The 17,815-nt window shown below is 48.3% G+C and overlaps 1 protein-coding gene across 1 annotated transcript in view; it reads left to right on the forward strand.

The window, feature by feature from the left end:
• Window positions 1-17,815, forward strand: part of CEP112 (centrosomal protein 112) — a 733,320-nt gene that overhangs the window by 308,866 nt on the left and 406,639 nt on the right. The window contains exon 18 of the mRNA XM_063960841.1: window positions 14,755-14,834. Within this exon, the coding sequence (XP_063816911.1) occupies window positions 14,755-14,834 (80 nt within the window). The remainder of the gene's footprint in view (window positions 1-14,754; window positions 14,835-17,815) is intronic.

A 17,815-nucleotide genomic window follows, 5' to 3' on the forward strand; every position in this document is an offset into this window, starting at 1 on the left:
GGTGCAATTCTAGGTGGCTCTCATAAAGAGCTGCTTAGAGAAAGTTTAGCTTAGGTTTTTTATTTTACAGTGATTCCTGCTGGCAACAGGATCACTGCAACGAGGGACAGAGGGGAGAAGAAGTGAACTCACCTGCGTGCAGGATGGATTGGCTTCTTGGCTACTGGACATCAGCTCCAGAGGGACGATCACAGGTACAGCCTGGATGGTCACCGGAGCCGCGCCGCCGGCCCCCTTGCAGATGCTGAAGTAAGAAGAGGTCCAGAATCGGCGGCTGAAGACTCCTGCAGTCTTCTAAAGGTAGCGCACAGCACTGCAGCTGTGCGCCATTTTCCTCTCAGCACACTTCACACGCAGTCACTGAGGGTGCAGGGCGCTGGGGGGGGGCGCCCTGGGAGGCAAATGTAAACCTATATAAAGGCTAAAAATACCTCACATATAGCCCCCAGAGGCTATATGGAGATATTTAACCCCTGCCTGTATTCACAAAATAGCGGGAGACGAGCCCGCCGAAAAAGGGGCGGGGCCTATCTCCTTCAGCACACGGCGCCATTTCCTCTCACAGCTCCGCTGGTCAGGACGGCTCCCAGGTCTCTCCCCTGCACTGCACTACAGAAACAGGGTAAAACAGAGAGGGGGGGCAAATTTAATGGCAATATCTTGATATATATAAAGCAGCTATAAGGGAGCACTTATTATAAGGCTATCCCTGTCATATATAGCGCTTTTTGGTGTGTGCTGGCAGACTCTCCCTCTGTCTCCCCAAAGGGCTAGTGGGTCCTGTCTTCGTTTAGAGCATTCCCTGTGTGTCTGCTGTGTGTCGGTACGTGTGTGTCGACATGTATGAGGACGATATTGGTGTGGAGGCGGAGCAATTGCCAAATATGGGGATGTCACCTCCTAGGGGGTCGACACCAGAATGGATGCCTTTATTTGTGGAATTACGGGATAGTGTCAACACGCTAAAGCAGTCGTTTGACGACATGAGGCGGCCGGACAATCAATTAGTGCCTGTCCAGGCGCCTCAAACACCGTCAGGGGCTGTAAAACGCCCTTTGCCTCAGTCGGTCGACACAGACCCAGACACAGGCACTGATTCCAGTGGTGACGGTGACGAATCAACCGTATTTTCCAGTAGGGCCACACGTTATATGATTTTGGCAATGAAGGAGGCGTTACATTTAGCTGATACTACAGGTACCACTAAACAGGGTATTATGTGGGGTGTGAAAAAACTACCTATAGTTTTTCCTGAATCAGAAGAATTAAGTGTGTGATGAAGCGTGGGTTGCCCCTGATAAAAAGCTGATAATTTCAAAGAAATTATTGGCATTATACCCTTTCCCGCCAGAGGTTAGGGAGCGCTGGGAAACACCTCCTAGGGTGGACAAGGCGCTAACACGCTTATCAAAACAAGTGGCGTTACCTTCTCCTGAGACGGCCGCACTTAAAGATCCATCAGATAGGAGGATGGAAAATATCCAAAAAAGTATATACACACATGCAGGTGTTATACTACGACCAGCTATAGCGACTGCCTGGATGTGCAGTGCTGGGGTAGTTTGGTCAGAGTCCCTGATTGAAAATATTGATACCCTGGACAGGGACAATATTTTACTGTCGTTAGAACAAATAAAGGATGCATTTCTTTATATGCGTGATGCACAGAGGGATATCTGCACACTGGCATCACGGGTAAGTGCTATGTCCATTTCGGCCAGAAGAGCTTTATGGACGCGACAGTGGACAGGCGATGCGGATTCAAAACGGCATATGGAAGTTTTGCCGTATAAAGGGGAGGAGTTATTTGGAGTCGGTCTATCAGATTTGGTGGCCACGGCTACAGCCGGGAAATCCACCTTTCTACCTCAAGTCACTCCCCAACAGAAAAAGGCACCGACTTTTCAACCGCAGCCCTTTCGTTCCTTTAAAAATAAGAGAGCAAAGGGCTATTCATATCTGCCACGAGGCAGAGGTCGAGGGAAGAAACAGCAACAGGCAGCTCCTTCCCAGGAACAGAAGCCCTCCCCGGCTTCTACAAAAGCCTCAGCATGACGCGGGGGCTTCTCAAGCGGACTCGGGGACGGTGGGAGGTCGTCTCAAAAATTACAGCGCGCAGTGGGCTCACTCGCAGGTAGATCCCTGGATCCTGCAGATAATATCTCAGGGGTACAGGTTGGAATTAGAGACAGATCCACCTCGCCGTTTCCTGAAGTCTGCTTTACCAACGTCCCCTTCCGAAAGGGAGACGGTTTTGGAAGCCATTCACAAGCTGTACTCTCAGCAGGTGATAGTCAAGGTACCTCTTCTACAACAAGGGAAGGGGTATTATTCCACTCTATTTGTGGTACCGAAGCCGGATGGCTCGGTAAGGCCTATTCTAAATCTGAAGTCCTTGAACCTGTACATAAAGAAGTTCAAGTTCAAGATGGAGTCACTCAGAGCAGTGATAGCGAACCTGGAAGAAGGGGACTTTATGGTATCCTTGGACATCAAGGATGCGTATCTCCACGTTCCAATTTACCCCTCACACCAGGGGTACCTCAGGTTCGTTGTACAAAACTGTCACTATCAGTTTCAGACGCTGCCGTTTGGTTTGTCCACGGCACCTCGGGTCTTTACAAAGGTAATGGCCGAGATGATGATTCTTCTTCGAAGAAAAGGCGTATTAATTATCCCATACTTGGACGATCTCCTAATAAGGGCAAGGTCCAGAGAACAGCTAGAGATGGGATTAGAAATATCTCAAGAGGTGCTAAAGCAGCACGGATGGATTCTGAATATTCCAAAATCCCAATTAATGCCGACAACTCGTCTGCTGTTCCTAGGGATGATTCTGGACACGGTTCAGAAAAAGGTTTTTCTTTCCGAGGAAAAAGCCAAGGAGTTATCCGACCTGGTCAGGAATCTCCTAAAACCAGGAAAGGTGTCTGTACATCAATGCACGCATCTTCAGATGCACCTGCGGATAACCCTGTCTCCAAGGACAAGGGTATCTCTTCTGTGGTGGTTGCAGAGGGCTCATCTATTGGAGGGCCGCAGATTCGGCATACAGGATTGGATCCTGGTGACCACGGACGCCAGCCTGAGAGGCTGGGGAGCAGTCACACAAGGAAGAAACTTCCAGGGAGTGTGGTCGAGCCTGGAAAAGTCTCTTCACATAAACATTCTGGAACTAAGAGCAATCTACAATGCTCTAAGCCAGGCGGAACCTCTGCTTCAAGGAAGACCGGTGTTGATCCAGTCGGACAACATCACGGCAGTCGCCCATGTAAACAGACAGGGCGGCACAAGAAGCAGGAGTGCAATGGCAGAAGCTGCCAGGATCCTTCGCTGGGCGGAGAATCACGTGATAGCACTGTCAGCAGTGTTCATCCCGGGAGTGGACAACTGGGAAGCAGACTTCCTCAGCAGACACGATCTTCACCCGGGAGAGTGGGGACTTCATCCAGAAGTTTTCCACATGCTAATAAACCGTTGGGAAAGACCAATGGTGGACATGATGGCGTCTCGCCTCAACAAAAAACTGGACAGGTATTGCGCCAGGTCAAGAGATCCGCAGGCAATAGCTGTGGACGCGCTGGTAACACCTTGGGTGTACCAGTCGGTGTATGTGTTTCCTCCTCTGCCTCTCATACCAAAGGTATTGAGAATCATACGGCAAAGCGGAGTAAGAACGATACTAGTGGCTCCGGATTGGCCAAGAAGGTCTTGGTACCCGGAACTTCAAGAGATGGTCACGGACGATCCGTGGCCTCTACCTCTAAGACAGGACCTGCTTCAGCAGGGACCGTGTCTATTCCAAGACTTACCGCGGCTGCGTTTGACGGCATGGCGGTTGAACGCCAGATCCTAAAAGGAAAAGGCATTCCAGAAGAAGTCATTCCTACCTTGATTAAGGCAAGAAAGGAAGTCACCGCGAAGCATTATCACCGCATTTGGCGGAAATATGTTGCGTGGTGCGAGGATCGGAGTGCTCCGACGGAGGAATTTCAACTGGGTCGTTTCCTACATTTCCTGCAATCAGGATTGTCTATGGGTCTCAAATTGGGATCTATTAAGGTTCAAATTTCGGCCCTGTCAATATTCTTCCAAAAAGAATTGGCCTCAGTTCCTGAGGTCCAGACTTTTGTCAAAGGAGTACTGCATATACAGCCTCCTGTGGTGCCTCCGGTGGCACCGTGGGATCTAAATGTAGTTTTAGATTTCCTCAAATCCCATTGGTTTGAACCACTAAAAAATGTGGATTTGAAATATCTCACATGGAAAGTGACTATGTTACTGGCCCTGGCGTCCGCCAGGAGAGTATCTGAACTGGCGGCTTTATCTTATAAAAGCCCTTATTTAATTTTCCATTCGGATAGGGCAGAGCTGCGGACGCGTCCGCATTTTCTCCCTAAGGTGGTATCAGCGTTTCACCTGAACCAGCCTATTGTAGTGCCTGCGGCTACAAGCGACTTGGAGGACTCCAAGTTGTTGGACGTTGTCAGAGCTTTAAAAATATACATTTCAAGGACGGCTGGAGTCAGAAAATCTGACTCGCTGTTTATACTGTATGCACCCAACAAGTTGGGTGCGCCTGCTTCTAAGCAGTCGATTGCTCGTTGGATTTGTAACACAATTCAACTTGCACATTCTGTGGCAGGCCTGCCACAGCCTAAATCTGTTAAGGCCCATTCCACAAGGAAGGTGGGCTCATCTTGGGCGGCTGCCCGAGGGGTCTCGGCATTACAACTCTGCCGAGCAGCTACGTGGTCAGGGGAGAACACGTTTGTAAAATTCTACAAATTTGATACCCTGGAAAAGGAGGACCTGGAGTTCTCTCATTCGGTGCTGCAGAGTCATCCGCACTCTCCCGCCCGTTTGGGAGCTTTGGTATAATCCCCATGGTCCTTTCAGGAACCCCAGCATCCACTAGGACGATAGAGAAAATAAAAATTTACTTACCGATAATTCTATTTCTCGGAGTCCGTAGTGGATGCTGGGCGCCCATCCCAAGTGCGGATTATCTGCAATACTTGTACATAGTTATTGTTAACTAATTCGGGTTATTGTTTAGGGAGCCATCTTTCAGAGGCTCCTCTGTTATCATACTGTTAACTGGGTTTAGATCACAAGTTGTACGGTGTGATTGGTGTGGCTGGTATGAGTCTTACCCGGGATTCAAAATCCTCCCTTATTGTGTACGCTCGTCCGGGCACAGTACCTAACTGGAGTCTGGAGGAGGGTCATAGGGGGAGGAGCCAGTGCACACCACCTGATCTGGAAAAGCTTTACTTTTTGTGCCCTGTCTCCTGCGGAGCCGCTATTCCCCGTGGTCCTTTCAGGAACCCCAGCATCCACTACGGACTCCGAGAAATAGAATTATCGGTAAGTAAATTCTTATTTTTTTTCAGTACTAAATCTGTAGTACAAGTTGCTTTATAAAGAAGAACCAAAAATAATAATTTATTTAGTATATCATCATTTTGAATCTTGAGAGAAAGGCTTGATCTTGGGAAGTTTTGTTTTTTTCCTTATTCATGCCAGCCTTTCTGTCGGTAACCCTAATAAGGGTGTAGTACGCCGGTCAGCTTACCGACGCCGGGATCCCGGCGGGGAGGGGCGAGTGCAGCAAGCCCCTTGCGGGCTCGGTATGAGTCTTACCCGGGATTCAAAATCCTTCCTTATTGTGTACGCTCGTCCGGGCACAGTACCTAACTGAGGCTTGGAGGAGGGTCATAGTGGGAGGAGCCAGTGCACACCAGGTAGTCTAAGATCTTTCTAGAGTGCCCAGCCTCCTTCGGAGCCCGCTATTCCCCATGGTCCTTACGGAGTTCCCAGCATCCACTACGGACTACGAGAAATAGAATTACCGGTGAGTAAATTCTTATTTTTTTCAGTACTAAATCTGTAGTACAAGTTGCTTTATAAAGAAGAACCAAAAATAATAATTTATTTAGTATATCATCATTTTGAATCTTGAGAGAAAGGCTTGATCTTGGGAAGTTTTGTTTTTTTCCTTATTCATGCCAGCCTTTCTGTCGGTAACCCTAATAAGGGTGTAGTACGCCGGTCAGCTTACCGACGCCGGGATCCCGGCGGGGAGGGGCGAGTGCAGCAAGCCCCTTGCGGGCTCGGTGGCGACCTGCGGTCGCCACGGGTTCTATTCCCACTCTATGGGTGTCGTGGACACCCCCGAGTGGAAATAGTCCCTGTTGGTCGGCATGCCGACCTTCGGGATAGTGAGCCGTCGGACTGGTGGAGGAGGTCATGTGACTGTCGGTCAGCTGACCGGCGGTCACATGAATACCACCCCCCTAATAACCCTGTTAGCACCCGTTCTGAGCATGAGATTCCTGATTATATGCAGGGCCGGCGACAGGTGGGTTCAAAGGGGACACCTGTGTCGGGTCCCGAGGATCAGCGGGGCTCCAAGGATGCGCCACTTAGTGCCCATCGGTGATTTCAGCCAAATAGGGCAGCGAGTTGAAGGTGGTGTGGGCGCAGCCTCAGAGTGACAGGAGTCTCTCACACACAGTGACTGTGCGGCACGTATATGCACCCACTCTTCCGGGTCCAGCTCTGTTGCAGGCAGTTACGGGACATGGCAGCAGCTCAGCTGGCCAGGATTTCCATGCCCTGCACTTGCCTTTTCTGGTAGGGGGAGAGGGCCACATGGCACCTGCTGTGTGGTGTTCGGGTCTAGATACTGGGGAAGCTGGGAATGATGCATGGAGTCATTGGGGAAAGACACATTGTGGAGTATGTGGGGGAGGAAATATATATATATATATGTGTGTGTGTGTGTAGAGATAAGTGTGTGTGTGTGTGTGTGTATATATATATATATATATATATGTGTGTGTGTGTGTGTGTGTGTGTGTGTATATATATATATATATATATATATATATATATAATTTTCTCTATCGTCCTAAGTGGATGCTGGGGTTCCTGAAAGGACCATGGGGAATAGCGGCTCCGCAGGAGACAGGGCACAAAAAAGTAAAGCTTTTACCAGATCAGGTGGTGTGCACTGGCTCCTCCCCCTATGACCCTCCTCCAGACTCCAGTTAGATTTTGTGCCCGAACGAGAAGGGTGCAATCTAGGTGGCTCTCCTAAAGAGCTGCTTAGAGAAAGTTTAGCTTAGGTTTTTTACTTTACAGTGAGTCCTGCTGGCAACAGGATCACTGCAACGAGGGACTTAGGGGAGAAGTAGTGAACTCACCTGCGTGCAGAGTGGATTTGCTGCTTGGCTACTGGACACTAGCTCCAGAGGGACGATCACAGGTACAGCCTGGATGGTCACCGGAGCCGCGCCGCCGGCCCCCTTGCAGACGCTGAAGAGAGAAGAGGTCCAAAATCGGCGGCTGAAGACTCCTGAGTCTTCATAAAGGTAGCGCACAGCACTGCAGCTGTGCGCCATTTTCCTCTCAGCACACTTCACACAACAGTCACTGAGGGTGCAGAGCGCTGGGGGGGGCGCTCTGAGAGGCAAATAAAAACCTTATTAGAGGCAAAAAATACCTCACATATAGCCCACAGAGGCTATATGGAGATATTTAACCCCTGCCTAACTTCAAAAATAGCGGGAGACGAGCCCGCCGAAAAAGGGGCGGGGCCTATCTCCTCAGCACACAGCGCCATTTTCTCTCACAGAAAAGCTGGAGAGAAGGCTCCCAGGCTCTCCCCTGCACTGCACTACAGAAACAGGGTTAAAACAGAGAGGGGGGGCACTGATTTTGGCGATATTGTATATATATAAAAGATGCTATAAGGGAGAAACACTTATATAAGGTTGTCCCTATATAATTATAGCGTTTTTGGTGTGTGCTGGCAGACTCTCCCTCTGTCTCCCCAAAGGGCTAGTGGGTCCTGTCCTCTGTCAGAGCATTCCCGGTGTGTGTGCTGTGTGTCGGTACGTGTGTGTCGACATGTATGAGGACGATGTTGGTGAGGAGGCGGAGAAATTGCCTGTAATGGTGATGTCACTCTCTAGGGAGTCGACACCGGAATGGATGGCTTATTTAGAGAATTACGTGAGAATGTCAACACGCTGCAAGGTCGGTTGACGACATGAGACGGCCGACAATCTATTAGGACCGGTCCAGGCGTCTCAGAAACACCGTCAGGGGTTTTTAAAAAACGCCCATTTACCTCAGTCGGTCGACACAGACACAGACACGGACACTGAATACAGTGTCGACGGTGAATAAACAAACGTATTTCTCATTAGGGCCACACGTTAAGGGCAATGAAGGAGGTGTTACGTGTTTCTAATACTACAAGTACCACAAGAAAGGGTATTATGTGGGAGTGAAAAAACTACCTGTAGTTTTTCCTGAATCAGATAAAATAAAATGAAGTGTGTGATGATGCGTAGGGTTACCCCGATAGCAAATATTGGCGTTATACCCTTTCCCGCCAGAAATTAGGGTACGTTGGGAAACACCCCTTAGGGTGATAAGGCGCTCACACGCTTATCAAGTGGCGTTACCGTCTCCAGATACGGCCGCCCTCAAGGAGCCAGCTGATAGGAAGCTGGAAAAATATCCTAAAAAGTATATACACACATACGGTGGTTATACTGCGACCAGCGATCGCCATCAGCCTGGAGATGCAGTGCTGGGTTGGCTTGGTCGGATTCCCTGACTGAAAATATTTTATTCATGTACAGCATTTAATAGGATGCATTCTATATATATGTATGTGAGATGCACAGAGGGATATTTGCTCTCTGGCATCAAGATAAGTGCGTTGTCCATATCTCCCAGAAGATGTCAGGGACACGACAGTGGTCAGGTGATACAGATCCCATACGGCAGATGGAAGTATTGCTGTATAAAGGGAAGGAGTTATTTGGGGGTCGGTCCATCGGACCTGGGGACCACAGCAACAGCTGGGAAATCCAACCTTTTTTACCCCAAGTTACATCTCAGCTAAAAAAGACACCGTCTTTTCAGCCTCAATCTTTCCTTTCCCATGAGGGCATGCAGGCAAAAGGCCAGTCATATCTGCCCAGACATAGAGGTAAGGGAAGTAGACTGCAGCAGGCAGCCCTTTCCCAGGAAAAGAAGCCCTCCACCGCGTCTGCCAAGTCCTCAGCATGACGCTGGGGCCGTGCAAGCGGACTCAAGGTGGGGGGGTAGTCTCAAGAGTCTCAGGGCGCAGTGGGATCACTCGCAAGTTGACCCCTAGATCGTACGAGTATTATCCCAGGGGTAAAGATTGGAGAGTCGAGACATCTTCTCCTCGCAGGTTCCTGAAGTCTGCTTTACCAACGGCTCCCTCCGACAGGGAGGCAGCATTGGAAACAATTCACAAGCTGTATATCCAGCAGGTGATAATCAAAGTACCCCTCCTACGACAAGGAAAAGGGTATTATTTTTCCACACTATATTGTGGTACTGAAGCCAGACGGCTTGGTGACACATAGTCTAAATCTAAAATGTTTTGAACACTTACATAAAAGGTTCAAATCGAGATAAAGTCACTCAGAGCAGTGATAGCGAACCGGAAAAAAGGGGACTATATGGTGTCCCTGGACATCAAGGATTACCTCCATGTCCAAATTTTGTCCTTCTCATCAAGGGTACCTCTGGTTCGTGGTACAGAACTGTCAATATCAGTTTCAGACGATGCCGTTTGAATTATCCACGGCACCCCGGGCCTTTTTACCAAGGTAATGGCCGAAAAGATGTTTCTTCAAAGAAAAAAGGCATCTAAATTATCCCTTACTTGCACGACCTAAAAAGGGCAAGTTCCAGAGAACAGTTGGAGGTCGGAAGAGCACTATCTAAAGTAGTTCTTCGACGGCACGACTGGATTCTAAATATTCCAAGAATCGCAGCTGTTTTCCGACGATACGTCTGCTGTTCCTAGGGATGATTCTGGACACGGTTCAGAAAAAGGTTTTTCTTCCCGAGGAAAAAGCCAAGGAGTTATCCGACCTGTCAGGAACCTCCTAAAACCAGGAAAGGTGTCTGTACATCAATGCACAAGAGTCCTGGGAAAAATGGTGGCTTTTTACGAAGCAATTCCATTCGGCAGATTCCATGCAAGAATTTTCCAAAGGGATCTGTTGGACAAATGGTCAGGGTCGCATCCTCAGATGCACCTGCGAATAACCCTGTCGCCAAGGACAAGGGTATATCTTCTGTGGTGGTTGCAAAAGGCTCATCTATTGGAGGGCCGCAGATTCGGCATACAGGATTTGATCCTGGTGACCACGGACGCCAGCCTGAGAGGTTGGGGAGCAGTCACACAAGGAAGAAACTTCCAGGGGGTATGGACGAACCTGGAAAAGTCTCTTCACATAAACATTCTGGTACTAAGAGCAATCTAAAATGCTCTAAGCCAGGCGGAACCACTCCTGCAAGGAAAACCGGTGTTGATTCAGTCGGACAACATCACGGCGGTCGCCCATGTAAACAGACAGGGCGGCACAAGAAGCAGGAGTGCAATGGCAGAAGCTACCAAGATTCTTCGCTGGGCGGAGAATCACGTAATAGCACTGTCAGCAGTGTTCTTCCCGGGCGTGGACAACTGGGAAGCAGACTTCCTCAGCAGACACGATATTCACCCGGGAGAGGGGGGTCTTCATCCAGAAGTCTTCCACATGCTAGTAAACTGTTGGGAAAGACCAATGGTAGACATGATGGCGTCTCGCCTCAACAAGAAACTGGACAAGTATTGCGCCAGGTCAAGAGATCCACAGGCAATAGCTGTGGACGCACTGGTAACACCTTGGGTGTACAAATCAGTATATGTGTTTCCTCCTCTGCCTCTCATACCAAAGGTATTGAAGATTATACGGTGAGGAGGAGTAAGAACAATACTAGTGGCTCCGGATTGGCCAAGAAGGACTTGGTACCCGGAACTTCAAGAGTTGGTCACGGACGACCCGTGCCCTCTACTTCTGAGAAGGGACCTGCTACAACAGGGTCCCTGTCTCTTTCAAGACTTACCGCGGCTGCGTTTGACGGCATGGCGGTTGAACGCCAGATCCTAAAAGGGAAAGGCATTCCAGAAGAAGTCATTCCTACCTTGATTAAGGCAAGGAAGGAAGTCACCGCGAAACATTATCACCGCATTTGGCGAAAATATGTCGCGTGGTGCGAGGTCGGAGTGTTCCGACGGAGGAATTTCAACTGGGTCGTTTCCTACATTTCCTACAATCAGGATTGTCTATGGGTCTCAAATTGAGATCTATTAAGGTTCAAATTTCGGCCCTGTCAATATTCTTCCAAAAAGAATTGGCCTCAGTTCCTGAGGTACAGACTTTTGTTAAAGGAGTACTGCATATACAGCCTCCTGTGGTGCCTCCGGTGGCACCGTGGGATCTAAATGTAGTTTTAGATTTCCTCAAATCCCATTGGTTTGAACCATTGAAAAAGGTGGATTTTAAATATCTCACATGGAAAGTGACTATGTTACTGGCCCTGGCTTCCGCCAGGAGAGTATCTGAATTGGCGGCTTTATCTTATAAAAGCCCTTATCTAATCTTCCATTCGGATAGGGCAGAACTGAGGACTCGTCCGCATTTTCTCCCTAAGGTGGTATCAGCGTTTCACCTGAACCAACCTATTGTGGTGCCTGCGGCCACTGGCGACTTGGAGGACTCCAAGTTGTTGGACGTTGTCAGAGCCTTAAAAATATACATTTCAAGGACGGCTGAAGTCAGAAAATCTGACTCGCTGTTGATACTATATGCACCCAACAAGTTGGGTGCCCCTGCTTCTAAGCAGACGATTGCTCGTTGGATTTGTAACACAATTCAACTTGCTCATTCTGTGGCAGGCCTGCCACAGCCTAAATCTGTTAAGGCCCATTCCACAAGGAAGGTGGGCTCATCTTGGGCGGCTGCCCGAGGGGTCTCGGCATTACAATTCTGCCGAGCAGCTACGTTGTCGGGGGAAAACACGTTTGTAAAATTCTACAAATTTGATACCCTGGCAAAAGAGGACTTGGAATTCTCTCATTCGGTGCTGCAGAGTCATCCGCACTCTCCCGCCCGTTTGGGAGCTTTGGTATAATCCCCATGGTCCTTTCAGGAACCCCAGCATCCACTTAGGACGATAGAGAAAATAAGAATTTACTTACCGATAATTCTATTTCTCGGAGTCCGTAGTGGATGCTGGGCGCCCATCCCAAGTGCGGATTATCTGCAATACTGTACATAGTTATTGTTAACAAATTCGGGTTATATTGTTAAGGAGCCATCTTTAAGAGGCTCTTTCTGTTATCATACTGTTAACTGGGTTTAGATCACAAGTTGTACGGTGTGATTGGTGTGGCTGGTATGAGTCTTACCCGGGATTCAAATTGCCTCCCTTATTGTGTACGCTCGTCCGGGCACAGTACCTAACTGGAGTCTGGAGGAGGGTCATAGGGGGAGGAGCCAGTGCACACCACCTGATCTGGTAAAAGCTTTACTTTTTTGTGCCCTGTCTCCTGCGGAGCCGCTATTCCCCATGGTCCTTTCAGGAACCCCAGCATCCACTACGGACTCCGAGAAATAGAATTATCGGTAAGTAAATTCTTATTTATTAACAGTTTCTTATATAGTGCAGAAAATTCTGTTGCTCTTTAAGATTATATATATACTTACAAAGCCCTCACCCACTCCTCTTTCATTTACATCTCTGACCTTATCTCCCTTTACTCTCCCACCCGTCCTCTTCGCTCTGCTAATGCATGCCGACTCTCCAGGCTTCTGAATACTACCTCCCACTCCTATCTCCAAGAATTTTCACGTGCTGCTCCCTTTCTCTGGAATTCTTTACCTCTCCCCCTCAGACTCGCCTCCTCTCTACAAAACTTCAAACGGGTTCTTAAGACCCACTTCTTTACCAAACCCAGCCAAATCTTATCCTAATCCTCTGTTCCAGCTCTCTATGTATCCCATGTGTGTCTACCCCTCCCCTTAGAATGTAAGCTCTCACGAGCAGGGCCCTCTTCCCTCATGTGCTTATCCTTTTCTTACTTTAATAGTCCTCAACTGCCCAAATCCCGCATTTTTTGGCCACCTTGGAACTTATCTCTATGTCGTTTACTGGTGTAATTATGCTTAGCTACCCTGTACTTGTCCTATATTGTCTTCAACTGTAAGTCACTGTTTTCCTGTTTTGATTATGTGCATATGTACTCTGTAATTGGACGCTGCGGAACCCTTGTGGCACCCTATAAATAAAGGATAATAACAATATATATATGTATGTATATATAATGTCACAAGTACCGGCACTCTCTCCGTCAATCAATATATGCCCAGTTGCCATCCAACATCACAGCAACGGCGGCACTCACAGGACTGTAGGACTGTCTCAGATGGTAAATAAACAGACGCAAAGGCCTCTGATACGATCAACGTTTTGGTAAGTTTATACCTACGTCAGGATCTCAAAAAACATACATAACAGTGCATACTTAAATAATATCTTACCTCCCCCTGCACGGAGACACCATTGCGCTAGCACTTGGGGCCTCTGACATCACATCCTTGCGACGCGCACTTCCAGTGAGCCCATCCTGTTGGAGCGGTAGCTAGGCAACCGCACAAACACCCTCGTGCACAGTGAAACTGAAGACCTCAAATGTTGTGTGTAAGGCAGATACAGGAAATACTTCTGGGTACAAGATGTATAAGTGTGTGTATAAAAAGAAAGATAAAAAAAAAATATATATATATATATATATATATATATATGTATATATATATATATATATATATATATATATAATCCTAAGGGGCACCACAGATATCACTGTACCGTTCCCCAAGTTTTCTGTTGCTGACCCTGTTTATATGCATATTCAGTGTGTGTGGCAAGACTAATTTTACAGACCTGTGGTGTACTGAAAGATAATTTTGGCAGTAAAGTGCAAAGTCATGTGTGACCTACTGTACACCACACTGTAGTAGAGACAATACGTTTCTTATAGGATGAGGTTATTTTGATTGTATTCTAATTGGTGCACTTCCAGCTAACAATGAATAGGGGGGGTCATTCCGAGTTGTTCGCTCGTTATTTTTTTGTCGCAACGGAGCGATTAGTCGCTAATGCGCATGCGCAATGTCCGCAGTGCAACTGCGCCAAGTAAATTTGCTATGCAGTTAGGAATTTTACTCACGGCATTACGAGGTTTTTTCTTCGTTCTGGTGATCGTAATGTGATTGACAGGAAGTGGGTGTTTCTGGGCGGAAACTGGCCGTTTTATGGGAGTGTGTGAAAAAACGCCACCGTTTCTGGGAAAAACGCGGGAGTGGCTGGAGAAACGGAGGAGTGTCTGGGCGAACGCTGGGTGTGTTTGTGACGTCAAACCAGGAACGACAAGCACTGAACTGATCGCAGATGCCGAGTAAGTTTGGAGCTACTCAGAAACTGCTAAGAAGTGTCTATTCGCAATATTGCTAATCTTTCGTTCGCAATTTTGATAAGCTAAGATTCACTCCCAGTAGGCGGCGGCTTAGCGTGTGCAAAGCTGCTAAAAGCGGCTTGCGAGCGAACAACTCGGAATGACCCCCAGGGTGAGGTGACCTGTTATCATTGCGTCTCTTCCTCCTGTGAGTTTTGGTGCAGTTAAGTTAATAGTTATCAAGCCAGGATCTTAATGTGAACTCAAAACACAGTTGTATGACTTACAGTACCTCTTCACAGGTTTCATAGTAATGTTACTTGTCTTACCAGCATAAACATTGTGATACGTTTTAATCTAATATATGATACATATCTCCTGATTACAAGTTTTTTTTCTTTGGTTGTGGCCAGGTACACGATCTCCAGAAACAGGCAGAAGATCAAAGGCATGTTGCCCAAAAGAAAATCTCCAAAGTGAACGAGCTGTTAAAGTAAGTACTGGTGAGCAGTCTCCAGAACAGTGTGGTTGGTACTTTCACTGCTATTCAGTGGTGGTATGCAAAGGCAGGTAAGTGCCTCCTGTAAGAGGTAAAATATTGGAAATCATCCACATTGGATACACAGACGGCTAATGTCTCCGCCACTGTGTCTTTGTACGCAGCAGCTATGTGAAAGCTGCAGATCCACTCCGTGCATACGAAGATGCAGCATCAGATTACCAGAGCTAACATCGGCCTGCCCATTAGACACTTGAGTAACCTGCTGCTGGGTCAACTGCATCCTACTACTTAGACACTGGCTTCAACACACCCAGAAAACGGGGTTGGCGCACCTGTTTTCTAGAATGTTCCTCCTACCTGTCCCCAAGTGTCTGCAGACTGGCACTCGCCTGACATGGATCTTGTGCATGCACAGATCAAAAAACACCTCTGAATCAGCATCAGAGATATTTACAAAATTTACAAAAACTATGCACAGGCAGGATTCTACTGCATTCCTCCTCTGCGTGTGTAAAGGTTCTCCATTATTTGTATGAAGATGTTAATGTTTGTGTCTGGAAAACACCTCATCCCACCCCTTGTGAACTTATTGTGTTCCAGAGACAAGTTGTAATTATACAATTTCTCTTACGTCCTAGAGGATGCTGGGGTCCACATTAGTACCATGGGGTATAGACGGGTCCCTTGGGAGCCATGGGCACTTTAAGAGTTTAATAGTGTGGGCTGGCTCCTCCATCTATGCCCTTCCTACCAGACTCAGTTTACAAAATGTGCCCGTTGGAGCCGGACCCAGCTAGGGGAGCTCCTAGAGCTTTTCTGGTTTTATTATTTTATTTAAGATGTATTTTATTTTATGGATGTAGTGTCCAACCCTTGAGGTTAATGGCCACTATCTCCGCTGACAGGACACTGAGCTCCTGAGGGTGGTGATCACAAGCCCCCGAGGCGACCGCTCACTCCCGCAGCATGCCGCCACCCCCTAACAGAGCCAGAAGATCACGGTGGTGAGTATGACGCCGGCTCCCTGGTTAGCGGGGAGCCGGCGAGAATGGCGGTATAAGGGTGGGAGAGCAGCGCTGAAGCTGCGCTCCGTAGGGCTCAGAGGTACAGATGTGCAGCACTGTGAGGGGCGCCCTGTCCCAGTGCAGTACCCTCAAATCTGGTCAATTTAGCTATCAGGGCCTGTGTGCTGCTGCTAGCAAGTATTTTACCTCAGGCCAGAATAATCTCAACAGAGCGGGAAGACGCGCTATTATAGGGGGCGAAGCTTCTCTTTAGAGTGGACCTAGCACTCACCAGCGCCATTTTCTCCCTGCAAATCACACACAGAGACGCTGACAGGGAGCGCTGACCCTCCACAGAACTCCAGCTATCCTGTGCGGTACCAGGGGGTTTTAGAAGGGAGAGGGAGAGTGTTTTAATCACATTATAAACTGGGTAGTCTATTAAGGTTACTCAGCGCCAGGCTTTTATTATATAACTGCCTACTGGGGCGTTGTGTGTGCTGGCTCCTGAACTCTGTGTCTCTCTGAAGGTACTTGGGGGAAACTGTGTCTTACATTTTCCTGCGTGTTTGTGTGTATGTTATTTATCTCACATTACCATGTCTAGGGACTCTGTGTCTTGTGCTGCAGAGTATGTATCTTCCCCAGAGGAGTCTATTCCATGTACTCAGGAATGCAATATACTGTCTCACCCTTCTGAATCCGAACCCCAGTGGGTGGCTTCTATTAAGGGAATGATATCCCAGATTTCTCTAACGTCCTAGTGGATGCTGGGGACTCCGTAAGGACCATGGGGAATAGACGGGCTCCGCAGGAGACAGGACACTTTAAGAAAGAATTAGGATACTAGTGTGCACTGGCTCCTCCCTCTATGTCCCTCCTCTAGACCTCAGTTAGAATCTGTGCCCGGACGAGCTGGGTGCTACTTAGTGAGCTCTCCTGAGCTTGCTAAAAAGAAAGTATTTTGTTAGGTTTTTTATTTTCAGAGAGATCTGCTGGCAACAGACTCTCTGCTACGTGGGACTGAGGGGAGAGAAGCAGCCCTACTTACTGAAGATAGGTCCTGCTTCTTAGGCTACTGGACACCATTAGCTCCAGAGGGATCGTACACAGGAACGCACCCTTGGTCGTCCGATCCCGGAGCCGCACCGCCGTCCCCCTCGCAGAGCCAGAAGACAGAAGCCGGCGTGAGAAGCAAGAAGACTTCAAAATCGGCGGCAGAAGACTCCAGTCTTCATATGAGGTAGCGCACAGCACTGCAGCTGTGCGCCATTGCTCCCACACTAACCCACATACTCCGGTCACTGTAGGGTGCAGGGCGCAGGGGGGGGGCGCCCTGGGCAGCAATTGGGAACCTCTTGGCAAAAAGCAGCATATATACAGTTGGGCACTGTATATATGCATGAGCCCCCGCCATTATTTTACACACAAAACGCTGGACAGAAGCCCGCCGCTGAGGGGGCAGGGCTTCTTCCTCAGCACTCACCAGCGCCATTTTCTCTCCACAGCTCCGCTGAGAGGAAGCTCCCCAGGCTCTCCCCTGCAGAATCACGGTAGAAAGAGGGTAAAAAGAGAGGAGGGGGCACATAAATTTGGCGCAAAAACAGTATATACAGCAGCTACTGGGTTAACACTAAGTTACTGTGTGATTCCTGGGTCATATAGCGCTGGGGTGTGTGCTGGCATACTCTCTCTCTCTGTCTCTCTAAATGGCCTTGTGGGGGAACTGTCTTCAAATAGAGCATCCCCTGTGTGTATGGTGTGTCGGTACGCTTGTGTCGGCATGTTTGACGAGGAAGGCTGTGTGGAAACAGAGCGGGTACAAATGAATGTGGGGTCGCCGCCGACGGCGCCGACACCTGATTGGATGGATATGTGGAAGGTTTTAAATGATAATGTTAATTCCTTGCATAAAAGGTTGGATAAAGCTGAAGCCTTGGGACAGTCAGGGTCTCAACCCATGCCTGA

This window comes from Pseudophryne corroboree, chromosome 3, assembly GCF_028390025.1.
Source record: "Pseudophryne corroboree isolate aPseCor3 chromosome 3, aPseCor3.hap2, whole genome shotgun sequence".
Classification (NCBI taxonomy): Eukaryota; Metazoa; Chordata; class Amphibia; order Anura; family Myobatrachidae; genus Pseudophryne; species Pseudophryne corroboree.